This window comes from Passer domesticus, chromosome 1, assembly GCF_036417665.1.
Source record: "Passer domesticus isolate bPasDom1 chromosome 1, bPasDom1.hap1, whole genome shotgun sequence".
NCBI lineage: Eukaryota > Metazoa > Chordata > Aves > Passeriformes > Passeridae > Passer > Passer domesticus.
The window spans coordinates 37,417,096-37,434,294 of record NC_087474.1 but is presented as its reverse complement, the minus strand read 5'-3'; the positions used below and the strand labels follow the sequence as shown (position 1 = coordinate 37,434,294).

At 38.4% G+C, this 17,199-nt stretch overlaps 1 protein-coding gene across 3 annotated transcripts in view; it reads right to left on the bottom strand.

Annotated features, from left to right (window-relative positions):
* UBE2E2 (ubiquitin conjugating enzyme E2 E2) overlaps window positions 1-17,199 on the bottom strand; it is a 201,160-nt gene that overhangs the window by 33,538 nt on the left and 150,423 nt on the right. For 2 of the 3 annotated variants that reach the window (XM_064414421.1, XM_064414411.1), the window contains exons 4-5: window positions 9,935-9,988; window positions 3,139-3,271 (exon numbers count right to left, since the gene is read on the bottom strand). In XM_064414421.1, the coding sequence (XP_064270491.1) occupies window positions 3,139-3,271; window positions 9,935-9,988 (187 nt within the window). The remainder of the gene's footprint in view (window positions 1-3,138; window positions 3,272-9,934; window positions 9,989-17,199) is intronic. The other variant, XM_064414430.1, reaches the window with a different exon arrangement.

Below are 17,199 nucleotides of genomic sequence, written 5' to 3'. Positions count from 1 at the left end.
TAGTTGCATCTGGGAAGTACAGTTTCTGTTTCTTCCCAGGTTTTTTGTGGTCACATTTTTGGAAAATCAATTTTGACAGTACTTGTTTAAATATTTCCTTTCTTCATAGTGAATGAGGGACGAAAATGGTCCACAGAAATCTCAGGAGTAAATTATGAATTCAATCATAGTGAAAAATGTGAATTAGACCCTTTCTGCTATGGTCTTACAGGGCGGTAATCTTGCCAACACTCAGGATACATTTTATGTCTTTCTCAGTACATTTCACAGTCTTGTACTTTATCCCTAAGTTTTTTAAGACGATAGAGCCATAAAGAGTTAGAAAAAAATTAGAATATAACTATAAAGAAATCTAAAATAATCTGTGCCCATAACCCTATAATCCATGATTCTGAGAATAGAACAAAATATCACAAATCTTGTGGAGAAATAGAAGAGATGCCAGCACACAGACAGCACTGTACCACGAGGCCATGTGTTACATTGCATGTACTCATTACCTTTCTTTTGATAGAGATCAGCTTGGGGAGAACATATTTAACTACCCTTTCCCAGCAGTGCTGACAGGCAGCTACCTTATGATAAGCAGTGGTCTTCCCATGCTGCTTAATTAAAGGGATTTCCCTAACTATTTCACCTATGAATGAGTTTCATAAGGGCTGGAAAATAGGTGTAATGACATAGCAACAGTTTGCAAGGTCATACAGCAGGACTGAAAAGAGGGGTCATTTAGAACTGTGTCTGAAGTGGATAGAGTAAGAATCCATGTGTTCAACACATGCTTACGGCACAGTTATATCTGACATTAGTCCCCTGTGCACACGCACCCATCACTTTCTTGCAGATGACAATTCCCCTCAACATAAAACTGGCTGTTTACTAAGACAATATGGCATCATCAATTCTCTTACCCTTTATCAAGCAGTACATTTTCATACGATTTATATGCACACATTTCTTACAGTGACAACTGGCATCGAGATGAAGGCAGACAATCAAATCTATTACGAAGCAGGACAAGAACCACCCCTTTGCTTGACATTTCATTAATAAGCAATGCACAGCTGCATTACTCATGTCTCAAAATAACACAGTTGCCAAGCACAACTGAGTGCAGATTGAAAAAGACTTTACATTGTGGTGAAATAGCAAACTGGACCTTCAACTTCTATTTTAAAAGGGTGTCTGTTGAATACACTGCCTCAAGACTCAACAGATTCCACAGAGAGAATGACAAAAGACCTCCCTGTAACTTGTCTTTCAGAGCTTGTTCTTACGTATTAGCTCTCTGAGAGAACTTCAACCTCTATTTTATATGCCATAAAGCCATTTTATCCCCTAAAAATTAGAATTTTAACTTTTTGGGGGGACTGAATGTAACTCTTGCATGGCAGCTAGCACAAACAAATTAAGCCCAAGAAAGAAGCAAATAAATAGGGCTTGTTCAAACAGACCTTGTCCAGACAGTGGGCTGGATTGGGGGGAGGTAGGAAAAACAGGACAGGGGAAGAACAGAACAGGACTGACCCCAGTTCAGCGAGCCCAGAGCTTTAACAAACTGAAGGAGACATCATAAAGTTTCAATTTCTTTTATCACCATGTAACAACAGCTGCCTAAATCTGAAACTGTGAAGTCAGAAAGGTGTACAACTCCTCTAAGACCTCTCAGTGACATCAAGGCTTCTCTAAACTGGAACACTAAAAGTGGGAAACAAATTTAGACCATCTCTAATACTGCTATACTCACCCATCTTTACATTACTGGGAAAGTTCCATTTACAAAATGACAAGTGCTTTGCATTCACATATCTCATTTTTTTTTCAAAACCTTTCTGGGTAATATCAACGTTATCTACTACTGTAAACATTACTACTGTGGCATTAAAATTCTACTTATAGACACTTATACTTCAATAATCTACTCAAAGCTCAAAGTAATCAAACAGGAACTGGCTTCTCTCTCTTTTAATGCAATATCCTTCTATTATAGACCAACATGGCACACCCATCCTTTCATAAATGTGTCGGAAACAAGGTAAATATTTTTGATTTCATAGCTCCTTCCATGGGGGTCTTCCACACACACTCTCCAGAGTGGCAAAGTGAATGAACAATGCACCTCTTTTTACTTTGTTTCATGGAAGAAAGCCCCATCAATTTATTTGATTCTATTAACAACTCTGTGGGATAAATTTTCCTGGATTCTGTTCCTACTATCAAACACGTGTGTTAAGATTTGAGCTCAATCTTCCAGATAAAGACTTCCAAGCATCTTGTATCTGACACTGGTAATTCCTTCTCTCTGTAGGCCTTCTCTCTGAGGATGCATTTCAGGAGGATGTTTGCCTTTTTTATAAATGCATTACGCAGGTGGTTTGCAATAATCCTGTGATCAAGCAATAAAGTCCCATTTGGAGATCCTCCTCAGCAATTATTACCTTTGCTAATAGATGATGCTGTGTATTGCCACATTCCACCTTTTTTTTTTTTCAATCTTCCTAACCACTAGATTTTTCATGTTTGACATTTCAAGTTAATCATGGTAATGATCTATCACCTTTTTGTTATTGATACAGTTCTCTGTTTCTGGCTGGTATCATTGCAGACAGCATTATAAAAAGAATTCCTAAGGATTTCTGTAAATCTCTGTCACTCCAGTTTCTGGACATTCGTGCCATATTTCCACATTCTTCCAGAAAACTGATGTAAAGCAATTAGTTATAATATCTTGCACCTGCAGATACTATATGGGGTAGTGAAATAGGTGCATACTTTTGTTCAGACAGCCATACAAGCCCAGTGAATTATAAGAAAGATTAAATATCTTCAGCTACTTCTAAAGGGTGCAACTCAAATATAAGCACTTTCATATTAGAAACAAATCCAAATTAACAAAATCGCTACTGGAAATTATGCAACCTTTTTCTAAATAAATCCATATGCATTCTGCTACACTGGCAGCATGCAAGCAAATTGTAGCCAGTTATTTAAATTTTTTCTATCAAAAGAGTCAAGTTTAAAAATTCATTATTGCTTTGAAAGTTTTATGTTTTATCCTAAAATGATATACCAACACACACATTAAAAGATATCAGCAGGAAAAGACTCCTATCAGACTTTGAATATCCTTCTACTAACCTTGGGTGGTTTAAAGGGATAGTCCGGTGAAAAGGTTATGTCAAGGAAGAAAACTCCACCTTCATATACAGACCCTGGAGGCCCCAGTATAGTTGACCTCCATTCATAAATGTTGTCTCCTTTGGGTCCAGCACTAAAATAGAAAACAAAAATACAATAACCACATACAATCAAGGATATACTGCATCAGTTATACTCTACCAGTAGTACCTCTGGTTTTGCTGTAACACCAGAAACTAAAATTGTGCATCACATTCATTAAGTTAGATAGAACATGCATCTGATGTCCTAAGCTCTGTCAGAGAAGTTATATATTCAGCCAGGAAGAAGTATTAAAATCACATCATAAATTATTCAAATAAGCACAGAAAAATTCCCAACTGTCTTATCTCAAATATTTTAGTGGGCAGATGTGAAGTATTTACAGCACAAGGATATAGAGGCTTTGCTGAGATGTCTTGTCACTGTCTTGCTTCACAAGCCATCCTATTTTCACCTACCTCCTCATCCACCTACCTCCTCAGTCAGTAGCAGTGTAATTACACACATTACACAGCACAGACTGTACTAAAGACTGAGCAGGGTACAACCAACCTTGCAGCTGCACGTGTTCCTAACCTAAGGTCTCTATCTAACCTAAGTCACTACCACAGAAGGCTGCTTTGCTCTGCAATAATTGTCCTATCTTAAAAATAATATAAGCAGGAAGTGGGTTATGTTAATTATGTTAAATACAACAGGAAGTGTTGGATTATGTTAATTCAAAGTCCTTAGTTTAAAACACAGTACTGAAATAATATTCAAAATGTACAAAACATAATCCTGTATGAAACAAGAAAAATCTCTCACCCGTATGGTGAATTCCTGAAAAAAAGATGAAATAAAATACTAACTAATAAAAGTTCTTGGGCATGATTCTTCTAAAACCCAACACAGCCTCCTTTCATGCAACATAATGCCTGCCCATACAAATATGTATTTTACTCAGGATGGCCTCTTAAATCATATGAAGACTTCTTTTCCATTCACAGACTGCTGATTACAGGACCTGAATTTTAATTAGGATAAATTGGAATGGTGACATCCAGATATCTGATTAATATTTTTTAGAGGAAGGCAGTGCTGGTAGATATCTCAAAGAAGTGATGTGGTATTGTCTTAAGGCATTTCTTGTGAAACAATTCTTGTTATGTTTGCAGTGAAGGTTTCTGCAGCGTACAGGGGTTTGTGGAATCACTCAGTGTGTAGAACAGCTGAAAGCTCTTGGCTATGCCCCATGCCTCACAATGTACCCAAGGTATACAATTATTATACGACATCATGTCATGTTCACTGCTCAACTATTCGTTTTGCTCACTGGAAGTTAATAAAACCTGCTTTCACCTGCAATTCCTTGGGCTCCCTTCATTAAGACTCCTGACTGCACGATTCCCTGAATACAGCTGCACGACTCAGTCCTGTGCAGAGCACTTCATTAGTCATGGTACCTACATCCATTTTCTATAATAGCTGTTAATGCTTCTTGGCTTTCTAAACTACCTTGCTTTCTCAACAATAATGGGTTACAGAGACTATAACATTATGGAGCATTCATTTTCTATCAGCCACAGTAACAAAACTAGCAATTGTTTTAAAGATGAAATCTGGCTTTTTAAGTGGCACAATAGCAGAAGTGTTGCCACCCATATTTCACAGTGTCGATAATACATCAGGTTGCTAGCTGCCAAACAAATTTAATTTACCCAGTTCTCAGTTTGCATTAACCTTTGAATAATAAAGCACAGCTGAGACTGCTGTAAGAAACAAACCAGAGAATGAATAATTAAAACCACCTCCACTGCCTTTAGAAAGACCAATCCTGAGTCAACAGGGAAGGTTTAATTGTGACTGAACTAGGCATTAAGGGGCTAATTGAACTCTTTATAAGCCCAAACAAATGCAGTCCTACATCAGTGGTATGGTATATAAGGTTCACAGAAAATAAAACTCCTAAAAAGAATGCAGGCAATTATTTCAAATAGAAAAGACAAGAAGCAAGGCAAGTCTAAATCTTACACCAAAAAAGCCCATACTATGTGAAAGGAACCCCTTCTCATTTTCTGCAGGAAAATGTTCTAACACTTACAGAAGCAATTCCTCAGTCGATGCCAGGAGGTTAAAATGGAAGTGATATAAATGTCATTCCCAGAGAAACGGTTGGAAATAAGTAACAAAAGCTAGCCCCAGCTCTTTCAGAACTTATTTAGCCAGGAGGGGATGGTTGGGCCCTTTCTGCATTTGACTGAGGCTGACTTTTTTAATCAGAAATCTCTCTGACAGTGGCAGTTTCATACTGTATATTATTTTTATTTGTTTTGCCTATTTATTTAATTGCATTAACATTTGAAATGAGCAGTCATTAATTAGGATAGTTGGAAAACGCTCCATCTGCCAGTTGAACTGTTTCGGCACGTCCAGCTACAAGCCCAGCCTGATCACATTCTGAGGATGCTGATTAACATTAATTGATGGTTTTCTTTGCAAATGAGAGATGAAGCTTTATTAAGTATTATTATTAATTTGAAGAATAGCTTAAATTGTATGGAGTGTGAGAAGACTGCTGTTATTGACGCTGCCTGTTTGAGTGCTTGCTGGCAGCAGGGCTGTTCAGCCATGTGAAATACCAGCCCATGTGCACAGGCAACAGCTGGTATTAAGGGCAACAGCATGCACAAGCATCACGGTTTTTCATTTGTGCATTAATAATACAAAAAGTTTGACAGGTGTATTATCTTTGTTTTCTTTCTTTCTTAATTGTTAAGCCTTTTATTTATCCACAGTATTGGCAACCTGAACAGGCGTCACCAGAGAAAATTCCCACATGTGCAAGACGTCGGCCAGAGCCTTATTCTGTAAGGTTTAAAATGCAAGAGGATTTAATTACCCTTCTCTCTACATGGATATCTGCCCGACACACTGAAGCCCAAATGTTTTACATTCAGTATGATTTATATTCCAGCTCTATTAAAGTTACTGGCAACCAAACCACAGATCTCAAAGAAAGTGCACCAAACAGCTCAGTGCCTGAAGTTCTGTAATCTTTGGAAGAACAGATTTAGATGTGCACCCTCTCAGCTAAAGGCAGACTAAATCTGTCCTGAACTCAGCTGACCCAGGGCCAGAGCACACATGTGCTGCCTGCGACAAACCTACTGCTACACAGTCAGCTCCAAGGGAGAGAGAACAGTGGCTGGGCAGCTCCAGGTGGAAGTGGATGAACTCTGAGGTAGTTGGATGAACTCTTAGGAGGACAGGTCTGCTGTCAGACCAGCAGAGCAGCCTCCCAGTGTGAGCCCAGATGCTGACAACCCAGTGACTCTGCAGGGTGGGGCAATCAAGGAACCAGTAGAGAGGTTGTAGTGTGGCTCTGAACTGGTCCTCTCTACATATCCAGGGTTACCTCCCAGGTGGAATACGTAACACAGGACCAAGGAGGTGCAGCTGAGCTCCTGGAGACTTGAAATTATTAATGACTTGCCAAGAGCCAGCTGTCTGCTGCTATTATTCCCCTACAGCTGATGAGACCCTCCACAGAATACTGTACTTCACCTCTGCCGAGGTTTGCTCAGTGGAAGAGCTGGAATAGATGGACATGGAGCCAGTTTTCTTCCAGAATGACATCCATACGAGTGTATGAAATTCAGGACAAAGGAGTGAAAACATGTAAAATAGTCTTCTTTTTATTTCACTCTCCTTTGCCTCTCCTCTATTTCAGTTCTGCCATGGCTTCCCATAGATACTTGCAAGTGAAATGTATGGACATCAGTTACAGTTCTTAGCAAAACACTTTAAATGCTACTAGAACTGAATTAACTTTGCTTTAAATATGCTTACCACATGGAGTATTTTCTATTCCCTCAATATGTTTTAGGCAGGCAGCCACTTGAAAGTAGTGCTGCTAAAAACTGCTTGTCCAGTGCAATGCATTATAAACACCAAGCTTTCCCCGCATTTAAAATATCCTAAAATATTAAATGCAAAATAATGTATTAGGAGAGTTGTATGAAAACAACAGCACCCATGAGATATACCAGATAAAAACCTATTTGGAGAAGTTATTAAAGTACAGTTCATTTTTAGCTGTCACTTGTATACAAACGTACATAATTTCCAGAGAACAGTTTTAAAATGTGAAAATACAGAAGGTGGAAAACATAAGTATGTCTACCTTGATTATCAAGTAGTCAACAACAGATTGGTCAAAATAATGTTATCATTTTTAATCTACGCTATATTTCTTGATGAGGGGTCACATGCTTTCGCAGTGTCTATGACTGGAGGTAGCATAAACTTGTAGAGTGTTTCTGGTAAGGTGGAAAATGAGGACTTTTTCAGTGTCTTCCCTTCTATTCCTGGTCTCTGAATCCTGCTGGTATACACCATTAAAGTGGATACTCTTTAACACAGGGGAAAGGCAAGCCTGTAGCACAAAACAGGTAGGATTTTAACTTCAGTGGTTTTCTAGATCTGATACATGAACGGTGCATGGCATGGAACTGATCAGGCCAAATAAAATAGGAAAGCACAGTGGTTGGAGGCCTTCCTATTCCTGAGGACTCAGAAAGAAATTGAGAGATTCTTGTGGAGAGAGTGAGTTTTTATAACAATGAAGAATAAAGCAGAACCAGGATATCATACTAACGCCCCTGAACTCACTTTCCATGGCATTGTCTATTGCAATTCACTCCTATTATTGCATTATGTAATCTGAGTTGCCTTAGCACACAGAAACACACATCAGAGCCAGGCTGCAGTCTGTGGAGGATGCAATCCCTCTCAGCTATCTCTGGTAATTTGCAACAGTAGGAAAAAGAAGGACACATGGAAGGTTCTTTCTCTTTGTTGTCTTTTATTGTGCAGAGCCTTGGCTTCTATGTTTAGGAGTTTTCTCTCTGAGGAGAGAAGCTCATTACAGAATGATCTCCATTTCTAAGTATTACAACAGTTTCTTGCAAACCCATTTCTTGCACATCTAACAGATATAGAGGAGCAGATCCTGCCTGTAGCTGCTTTCTCTGAATGCTTCTGGGAAGCTGCTTGCCTAGAGGGCAAAGTGCATACAAAAGTATCAGAAGATTGGCAAAATAATATAAGAGCGCAGCTGGTGAGGGGAGAAGATGGATGTGGCAAACCAGAAGACTGCAGATTCAGCTTTCAAGAGATACATCTCTTGAGAAGCAGATATGAAGCTTCATTAAAATAAACTTAGCATACCCTCTGCCCTCTGTTTTGAACACAGTGCCAATAATGAAACTAAGGTGCTAATAATGAAACTGACTTCTAAGCAAAAGTGTTGCTTTGTTTGCACCACAGCTCAGGGCTGACCCTGTGCTTGGGGACAACCATGAGATGAGCAGTGGGGCTGTGCTGGGGAAGTGGTTGCTGGATAATCTCAATCTGGGACGAAGCAAATCAGCAGCAGCTATGCTGATACATCACCAGGTGTTTCACACCCACCTCCACAACCCACCCAGCCCTATTCAACAAAATGCAAAAAAGTGCCACTGAGAAGCAGTGGCATCAGAGTCCTGTAAACCACTGGCATATTTCTGTAACTTGGAATGGATACAGGCAGTATTAGGATACAGATGGTGCCAGCAGTACAGGTTATCTGCTCAATTTCTTCTGCTCTCGTCCCAGTCTTGTCTTCTGCTCTCCTCTGCAATCCAGAAGCCCACCTGACCCACCATCTCTTAAGTTTTATTACTCCCTTGTTACTGGCTATTATTCTTTGTAGTGCATGGATTTTCTAGTTTCTGCCTGAGGGTGGTTTCTCCCCTACCCTCTCTCTGTGTGGTGACAATTCATGACTCCTTCATCATGGTGGAGCCTTCCCCACCTCAGGTACATGCAGATCCTATTCCTCCTAACACCCCACTTCCTTTTCCCTCATCAAAAGCCATCAACAAATCCAGCTATTTTTGCACCTTTTTCCAGAAGTGAGGAGGGGGTAGAAATGGTACCAGGGTGGTTTATTACCATAGAATAATTTTGTTTCCTCTCTTGCCTGGAAAATGAAGAGCAAGCAGAGTGGGAGCTGCAGCAACAGTGGCATTGGGAAGGGAAAGGAGTCACAGCTGCCTACCCAGATGCTACAGTGATATCAGGAGGTACTTTGGTAAATGTACGTAATAAACAGTTGCCACAGCAGCCAAAAGAATACACTTGTACAAAAACAAAAACAAAGAGATAGCAGCGAGCACTGAAACTGCCTGTGGCAATAGGCGCTGTTGTGTGGTTAATAATACCTCTGCTATGAATAAAATTAGCAGGCTGGTCTCCAGGCAGTAAAATCAAAGAACAATTAAAGAAACCCTTTCAGAATTAGAGAAAAGTGCTTACTTGGGCTATAATATTGATGACTTAATTTTTCCTCAAGAAATAAAGCCCCCAATTTTAGACTGCATAGTATTTTTTAAATATCTTCCCCCCCCTAAAATCTGCTGAAAATCCCAAAAATCTTCCTTTTCAATCAATTAAATAAGTTATTAAAACTATCATCACCTCAATTACTTCATCTAGATGGTGCAAAGAAGTGTCATTATTAAAATGTTGGAAGATGCTCATGTTCCTACTAGTTATAATCTAGACCAAACCTAGAAATTTTTCAACATTAAATTTGAGGCTCAAGAGATCTACTCTAAGTGCTCTAAGTAAAGTAACTCTTTAAGTAAATTACAATATACATTCACTTTTTTAAAGAGTTGTTCATTTTACTTTAAATAGACTCAACAGTTAGTGAAAAATCTTGCCTTACCATGACCTAACTCTTGAATTTGTGTCTAGGCTAGATCCAGTATCTTTGGTCACCCTACAACATAAATAGGAATTTATGTCTTACATATGTTGGAATATCAATGTTATTACATGAGATAAGTATGATTTTTGAGTAGGCATCTTTCATTAGACTTAATTACTCATAATGGAAACAGAAGTTGAAGTGATTGGACCACTTGTCACTCAGAAAGGCTTTGGCAGAGAGAGATACACCAGACAAATAACTTACACTACTCTGTTTCCATTGCAGTGAGAGAATTCAGCTGAAAATTTTGAATCAGACTTTCTTCCAGTTCTTTCAATTTTTTACTGAGACCATTTTTCATTAAGGACCATCTTTATTTTTTTAAAAGTACTTTTAGGCAAGCAGCAAGGGAAGGAGGATATTAAGACATTTTTATAAGTCCGGCTGCAATTCTTTCAAAGTGGTTATATCCTGCTCTTCTTATGTGCTTTTTATTGAAGCCAGTTCCCGTTTTCATGTACACTTTGGCATCAATATGTTTGTGGTGTACCTGACTGGAAAAGCATATAGGAAAACTGATCCCAGTGAGCTGCCAAAGGAACAATAATGTATTACAGGGTATTGCTTAACATTGCTTCTTATGCTTAGGGAGACCACTGGAATTCAGTATGGTACAGCATTTTTTAATTGTCAGCCTTCTGTAGTTATAGCAAGGTATTTCTAGAGGTTTATTTATCATCTAAAGTGAAATGCAGTTTACTTAAGGGCTTTCTGTCTCTTTCTTGCTTGCAACAAACCTGCAGCACACCTGATCAATGTGCCCAAAGTCTGTATGAAGTAAATCCTTTTTTCTTGTGATAAATTTTATCTGCTCTCCTATCATGGGAGCCATTAAAAATTATTGGCCGAAGCTGTGAAGCTGTGTTGTCTTTAAAATTAGTAACTCTGGGCCACATCATTTATATCAAATAGACTAAGACCAAAGTAAGTATCACTTAGTTGATTTTGTTGTTTGCTTCTAAATAATATTGCTAAAAATTATTCAAAATATCCTAGTGCTATAGCAGACTGGTATTATTCAAAGAATACTTTGATAGTTTTATTCTGCAAAGCCCCGTCCTCAGAGCATTCCTGAGATAGAAACCATCATAAAGAGAACTGCTTCTTAATGCACAAAATAGTTATTTATATTATACTATCTACAGCAATTTATTCACTGCAAGCACCATTACACAGTGTATGATCACAGCATGCTGAGTATTCACAATGAGATTTTAAAAATGGCAATTTTGTTAAGTATTCTCCGCTTTGTTCAGCTGAAGAAAATTACATAAAACCCTCCACAGAAGGCTTGCCTTGCTCAGTGTAGGAAACAATCATTCGCCTCCTATTACACACCCATGGGCTCAATTCCCTTTTGCCATATCTTTTGTTTCTTTTTCTTTTAAAGTAATACCAATATCTGAAGTTCCAGCTCTTTTAAACTAACAGAAATTGACTATATAGCTTAAAAAAGATAAAATATTTTTCTGCCTGATTTGTCTCTATGGGAAATTATATCAAGCATGATTTGCAGCCCTATTTTAGTAAAAGAGAAAACCACAAGTACCTAGGAATGAAAAACACTACAGAAGAATGAATAGGCTGGGACCTTCTAACATGACCTCCAACCTTGCAAGTTGCCAAGTGATATTATTTCCATGTCACTTCTAATTTGCTTTTCCTTGATGTTTTTTTTTTTTCTTTCCCAGCATTGTAATTTATTTTTCAAAATATAACTACTTTTAATTTCACAACATTTCCCTTTGCTGACAACAGTTGTAATTCACTATTATCTCTTCTCTAAGTTAATCAGAGTCCATGACATGCAGCAGTGGGGTGGCACCACCAGGCACTGTATTTTAAAATTTTAAATCTAATTTAAAAGGATGAGGTGACTAAGTGCAGACAGATAACACACAAACCCCAGAGCAGCTGGAAGATTTAAGAGGTGTAGAGGGGAAGAAAGCATTCTTTAAAACAGCACTGACTTTTTAGTTTCTGTGGGAACCTTAGAGGCAATGCAGGAGAGAGAGGTAGACAGGACTAAAGCAGACCAGCTCAAACATACTAGAAAGACTTCTCATGAATGTGTGGAACACACTGAAAGCTTTGGATTTGAAATGCATTTGATATGTTGATTTGATCACTAATAAAAAAATGATGGCAAATTCTTGCTTTTTATCAGACATGATGAAAAATGACAAAAAAGCCACGCATGATGTATTAGTGATGAATGGATCAACTGAACTTCAACTAACATATCCTTCACTTTGAGATAATGGACTGCTGATTCCATGTCAGAATTTTTTTCTAGTTGTATCCAAAAAAGATCTTTACACTACTGTACTTTAAAAAATATTAGTGTAAAAGTGTTCTGCAGTAGCCAGTTCAGTAACTGAGAATGATTTAGACAGGGTTATTTCTAATATATATACACCCACACTTTCTGATTATTATGAATGTTACAAGCAAGGCAGTAGTATTGTTCAATGTCTGCATATTCTCTGTTCCTCAGAAAGTTGGTCTTCTAGCTGGTCCACTAGTCATTGAATCTTTCCCCAACTCACAAATGATTTATCCAATGGCCTCTAAAGATTGATTTGTTCAAGACTGTAATCTTTAAGAGTTCTTAGGTAGTTGCCTAAATAAGAGCCTAGAAATTTTGAAACCTTATGTGATGAGATAATTTTTTTACTTTTTACTCTGAAGGGCCTGATTCTGAGATTTCGGTTTTGTGACACTTTATATAGACTTTAGTTTTTATGCATAAATTGCTAGTAAAACTGTTCCAAATATTAATGAGGGGAAGCAATGAGAAGAAAATTTCAAGAACTATTTACAGTTAATCTCAAGCATATAATACAGCTGTGTACCAACCAACTAACAAGTCTGCTCGTGTCCATTTTGTAAACAGAGGAACAGGCTTAGATACAGACCCCCCCCACATTTCAGTGGGAGATTCACACATGCTTGCACGTGAAATGCTTGCTTACACAAGGAAACAACTCTTTATTATGGCACAGATTAACTAACATGATGTTAAACACATTATAAAACAAGTCATTTCCTCCTGAGTAAACAAGCCTATAAAGCCAACAGGCACAGAAAAAGGAAATTTGATTCTGAAATCCATATACTTCAAAAGCAGATTCCTTTTATTTAGTCAATTTAGTTGAGAGGCTGTCTTATTTCTCCAGATCTCTGGTAAACAGAAGAAAACACACATGGAAATTACTGGCAAATGGACACGCTTTCACAACCTTTTCCCTTTAATTTGAAATTATCCTCTTACTTCAAACACGGAGACCAGCCTCAGATCCAAGGTGAAAGAAACCCTAAAATGTCTCAATTCTTGGTTGAGACTGACTGCCCCCATTGCAGCCTACTCTCTGACTTACTCTGTGAGAAAAAAAACACCATTTACAGGCAACTTTCTTAGCAGTGTCCGAGGTTTGAACTTTACACCTCTTGACTTACCACCAAAACAAAGGGCGACGTGCCAGAGTCAGACTGGGACCCAGTAATGTGACTTATTCTATGTCAACAGAATATTGCTAAGACGTTTTAATGTCTCTGGGGTGAGGGGACTTATCTGGATACATGGCAGGGTAAACTGAAAATTAAATATAAAGGAATTTCTTGTTTTTCCACCAGCCTAATTTTCTCCTAGGATTTTTTTAGGAGAGACTTTAGAGCTAAGGTTAGGAAGTCTTCTGTTCTGAAGCAGCTGAAATCCTCTCAAAATCAGACCTGGAGTTACCAAGTGTTGCTACAATAGTCCCAAAATGGTGAGGCCACAGACCTCACTATAAGAACAGGATTGTTCCAATGTGTTTTGCAGGAAAGGGGAGCTCATCTGGGACAACTACATGAGGCTACATTCTTCTCAGTAGACACCTCCATGGTGCCCCATGGATCAGAACTTCTGGTTAGAAAACTGTTCCTATAAATGGGTTTGTTTCATCCTGGCCTGTATTTAAAAGCAGGACTAAAAAATACAAAGTGGTTCCAGGAACAACAATGGCAAAATCAGTTTAAGAAAAGGATGCTTGTTTGTCACATAAAGGTCACAACGAAAGGGTATGGCTGGGAGGAGAAGTCCTCTGCCTCTGTTCTGAGGATGGGAATGCAAACAGCCAGTGTGCTGGTGAAAACAGTCTTCACCTTAGAGATGGAGTTGAGGAACTCAGAGCTCTGTAAAATTCCTTTCAAGATTTCAGGTGACACTTTCATCACTACTTTCAGGGCCTCACACATGCTCCACATGAGAAATGACACCTTATCTAGTGAAGGATCAGCATTTCTAATTAGTAAGAGGGAACCAGCCTTCTAATCTGTAAGTCATGATCAATGACTGTCACAGAAGAATTAAACATCACATTTTTAAGGCAGGTTTTTTTAATAACCACTGCGAATGTTCCCTACATCAAGATAAAATACCAACAACAGTTGAAATTGCCATTATAATTTCCTTGGCAACAACAGCTTGGAATCCTTAACTCACACAGATGTTTTCTGCATGATGAAAATTACATTTGTGTGGTTTTCTTTCCCATTTTCAGTTCCAGCTCATCCCCTTGGCTCAGCTGCTGGTGATACCTGCTCTCATCAGTGTTTATTTACTTGTAATATTACTGGTTGTCTGCACTAAGTGACAAACAGCTGGTCTTTGAGTCAGAGCTACCACCACAAGAAGAACCACAGAACACTACACTAGTCATGCAGAAATTCACAATGCAAAAAAACCATTTGGCATAACCTATAAACACTAGAGCTGTATTGCTTATCTTTATCGTGTGCTACTGCTTATCTTTGTTATCCTAATCAAGCTTGCTTAAATCTTGTGTATTCAAAGAAAACAGCTGGAGCAAATGGCTGTGAGCTACATAAGTGTTCATCCTGTGGTCTGGTTCAGTCCTAGCCTAGATGGCTCCTATCCAAGTTGTTTGTACTTGGAGACTCTTCCTTGGTCTGCATTGAATGAATAGGTTTTTTTACAAATCCATCTCTCAGTGGAAAACCACCCCAACTCCTAAGATTATCACTGCTGATTCCAGCCCTGCTGGCAATGGATGGAGAAGGAAATACTCTGGCTGCATCTGTCAGGTCTTGGTGGAGGCCCTGAGAATGCCATGGGAACACATGCCAGGCCAGAGAACTGCCTATCTTTACTGGTTATTTGCTCATTAATTAGGGGTGTATCGCTACTAATTGCTGTAACCATTGGCCAGATACTCCTCAAAAACACCATATTTGGTGTAAGAGCTTTAACAGAAAAAATGCCCTGCTCTCTATTTTCTAATGAAAAGGCAAGGCATGGTGGAGAAAATTCAAGCCATATTACTATTTAAATAACTTGGATATGATCAAAGTCACCAATGGTTCACCTGTACTGCTTGTGATAATTTAGTAGAATCCCAGCTGCCTGAGAAAGACTTAAAATTTACCAGTTTATGTATTAAGAGGAAAATGTGTTCCTCTGTCAGATCATACTGAATCACAACAATGTGCATATGTATTCACGTCACAGTTTCTGCACTTTCAGTTTTTGACGCCTTCAAAATAATCTTTTTTAAAATTAATGTACTTGCCAATTGTACATTCTGGAAGGCAGAGCAGCTGTTTCCTCACAACTGTATTCATGGCCCTTTGAAGAAAATTTTGTTTATTAATAGTAATCTGGTTTTCATAGCTTTGCAATTTCTTAGATAATAGGACAAAACACAATCTTCCTTTCATGTTCTCTGCATAGTGAAAAGACAGATGCAATTGCAACAGACTACTTATGCTGAGGGCAAAACTTAGTACTGCTTAATGTGACTTAATGACTAAAAAATGTGTATCATTTGTAGATGACATCTAGTACTCTGCTAAGTTGTTATTATTATGGTCAATGAGTATTCTTCCCTGCTGGTTAGTAAAAGGATTTGGAATTAAATCTGTTTTTATTTTACTTGTTCAAGTAGACACACTGAAAGCAACCGAGCTACTTGCATAAGTAATGCTAATGGGATTTAGTCTTTATTCCCAATCTTTTTCTAAACAGAAGCTCACACATAACAATATATATATTGACTTGAAACACTGGGAGAAAGGGAAAAAACCCAAGACTGAAGAAAGGCTATTTTACAGCTACACAGACATGTAAACACCTTCAGGAACTTTGCTTAATAAGGCCAGCTACTTTCAGCTATCACTTCACAGCCTGTGACAATCTTTGCATGAAAGAATTTCTTTCTCCCCGAGGCAACACTAGCAAGTTAGTGCAGCTCCCTCGAAATACATAAATGCTGTATTTAAAATTAAATGTATAGCATATGGAGGACTGGAGCTGTGCTCTGGAAAGCAACCCGCTCACCCACCCAGAGGCACTCGGGTACACAAACATACATCCTTCTGAAATGTGGCAGAGTGACTGGGAAAATGTCAGAATACAGAAATTTCCTGTAGATTTTGACTCATATCAAGACACACTCCTGTGCAAAAGATACCACAGGCTCCACAACTGATTTTGAATAACCCCAGAACATGATGTACACAATGAAGAAGTCAATTCAGCAGCATTTAATACATGAGCACTCTTCCCCTTACAGAATACATTACTCAGCTTTTCTTAATGACATTGAATTGAATTCACACAGAATCTCAGAATCACTGTGTTGGAAGAGACCTTCAAGATCATCGAGTCCAACCCAGCCCCAGCACCTCAACTAAATCACATCACTGAGTGCCACATCCAGTCTTTTTTTAAACACATCCAGGGATGGCGACTCCACCACCTCTCCGGACAGACAATTCCAATACTTTGTCAACCTTCCAACCCCAAAACAGAGAAGCTGTGAGTGACACACAATTGTCCTGGGAAATGAAGGCTCAATTCTGTGTACTCAGGTGTAGATCTGGGTTTCAGTGATACCAGGGATAAAACTCTCCCTGACTTCAGTACAGTGCACAAATTAGAGCATTTACGAACCACTTATAAGAACATAAAATGTGCATGATGCTGTGCCTGCAATTTTAAAATAACCTATTTTTAACGAGTCTTGTGGAAAAAAAAAAAAAGTCTTGTGTGTATAATTGTAGATTCAAATTTAAAGCAGGTGACATACTTTAAATTATTTTCAGTTTATCATGTTAGGAAAAAAATATTCTAAAACTGTAACCTCAGATGATCAAAAAACCTGACCCCAAACCTTCAAAATAAAAAAAGCAGGGTATGGTGGTTTGGTCCCTGAAAC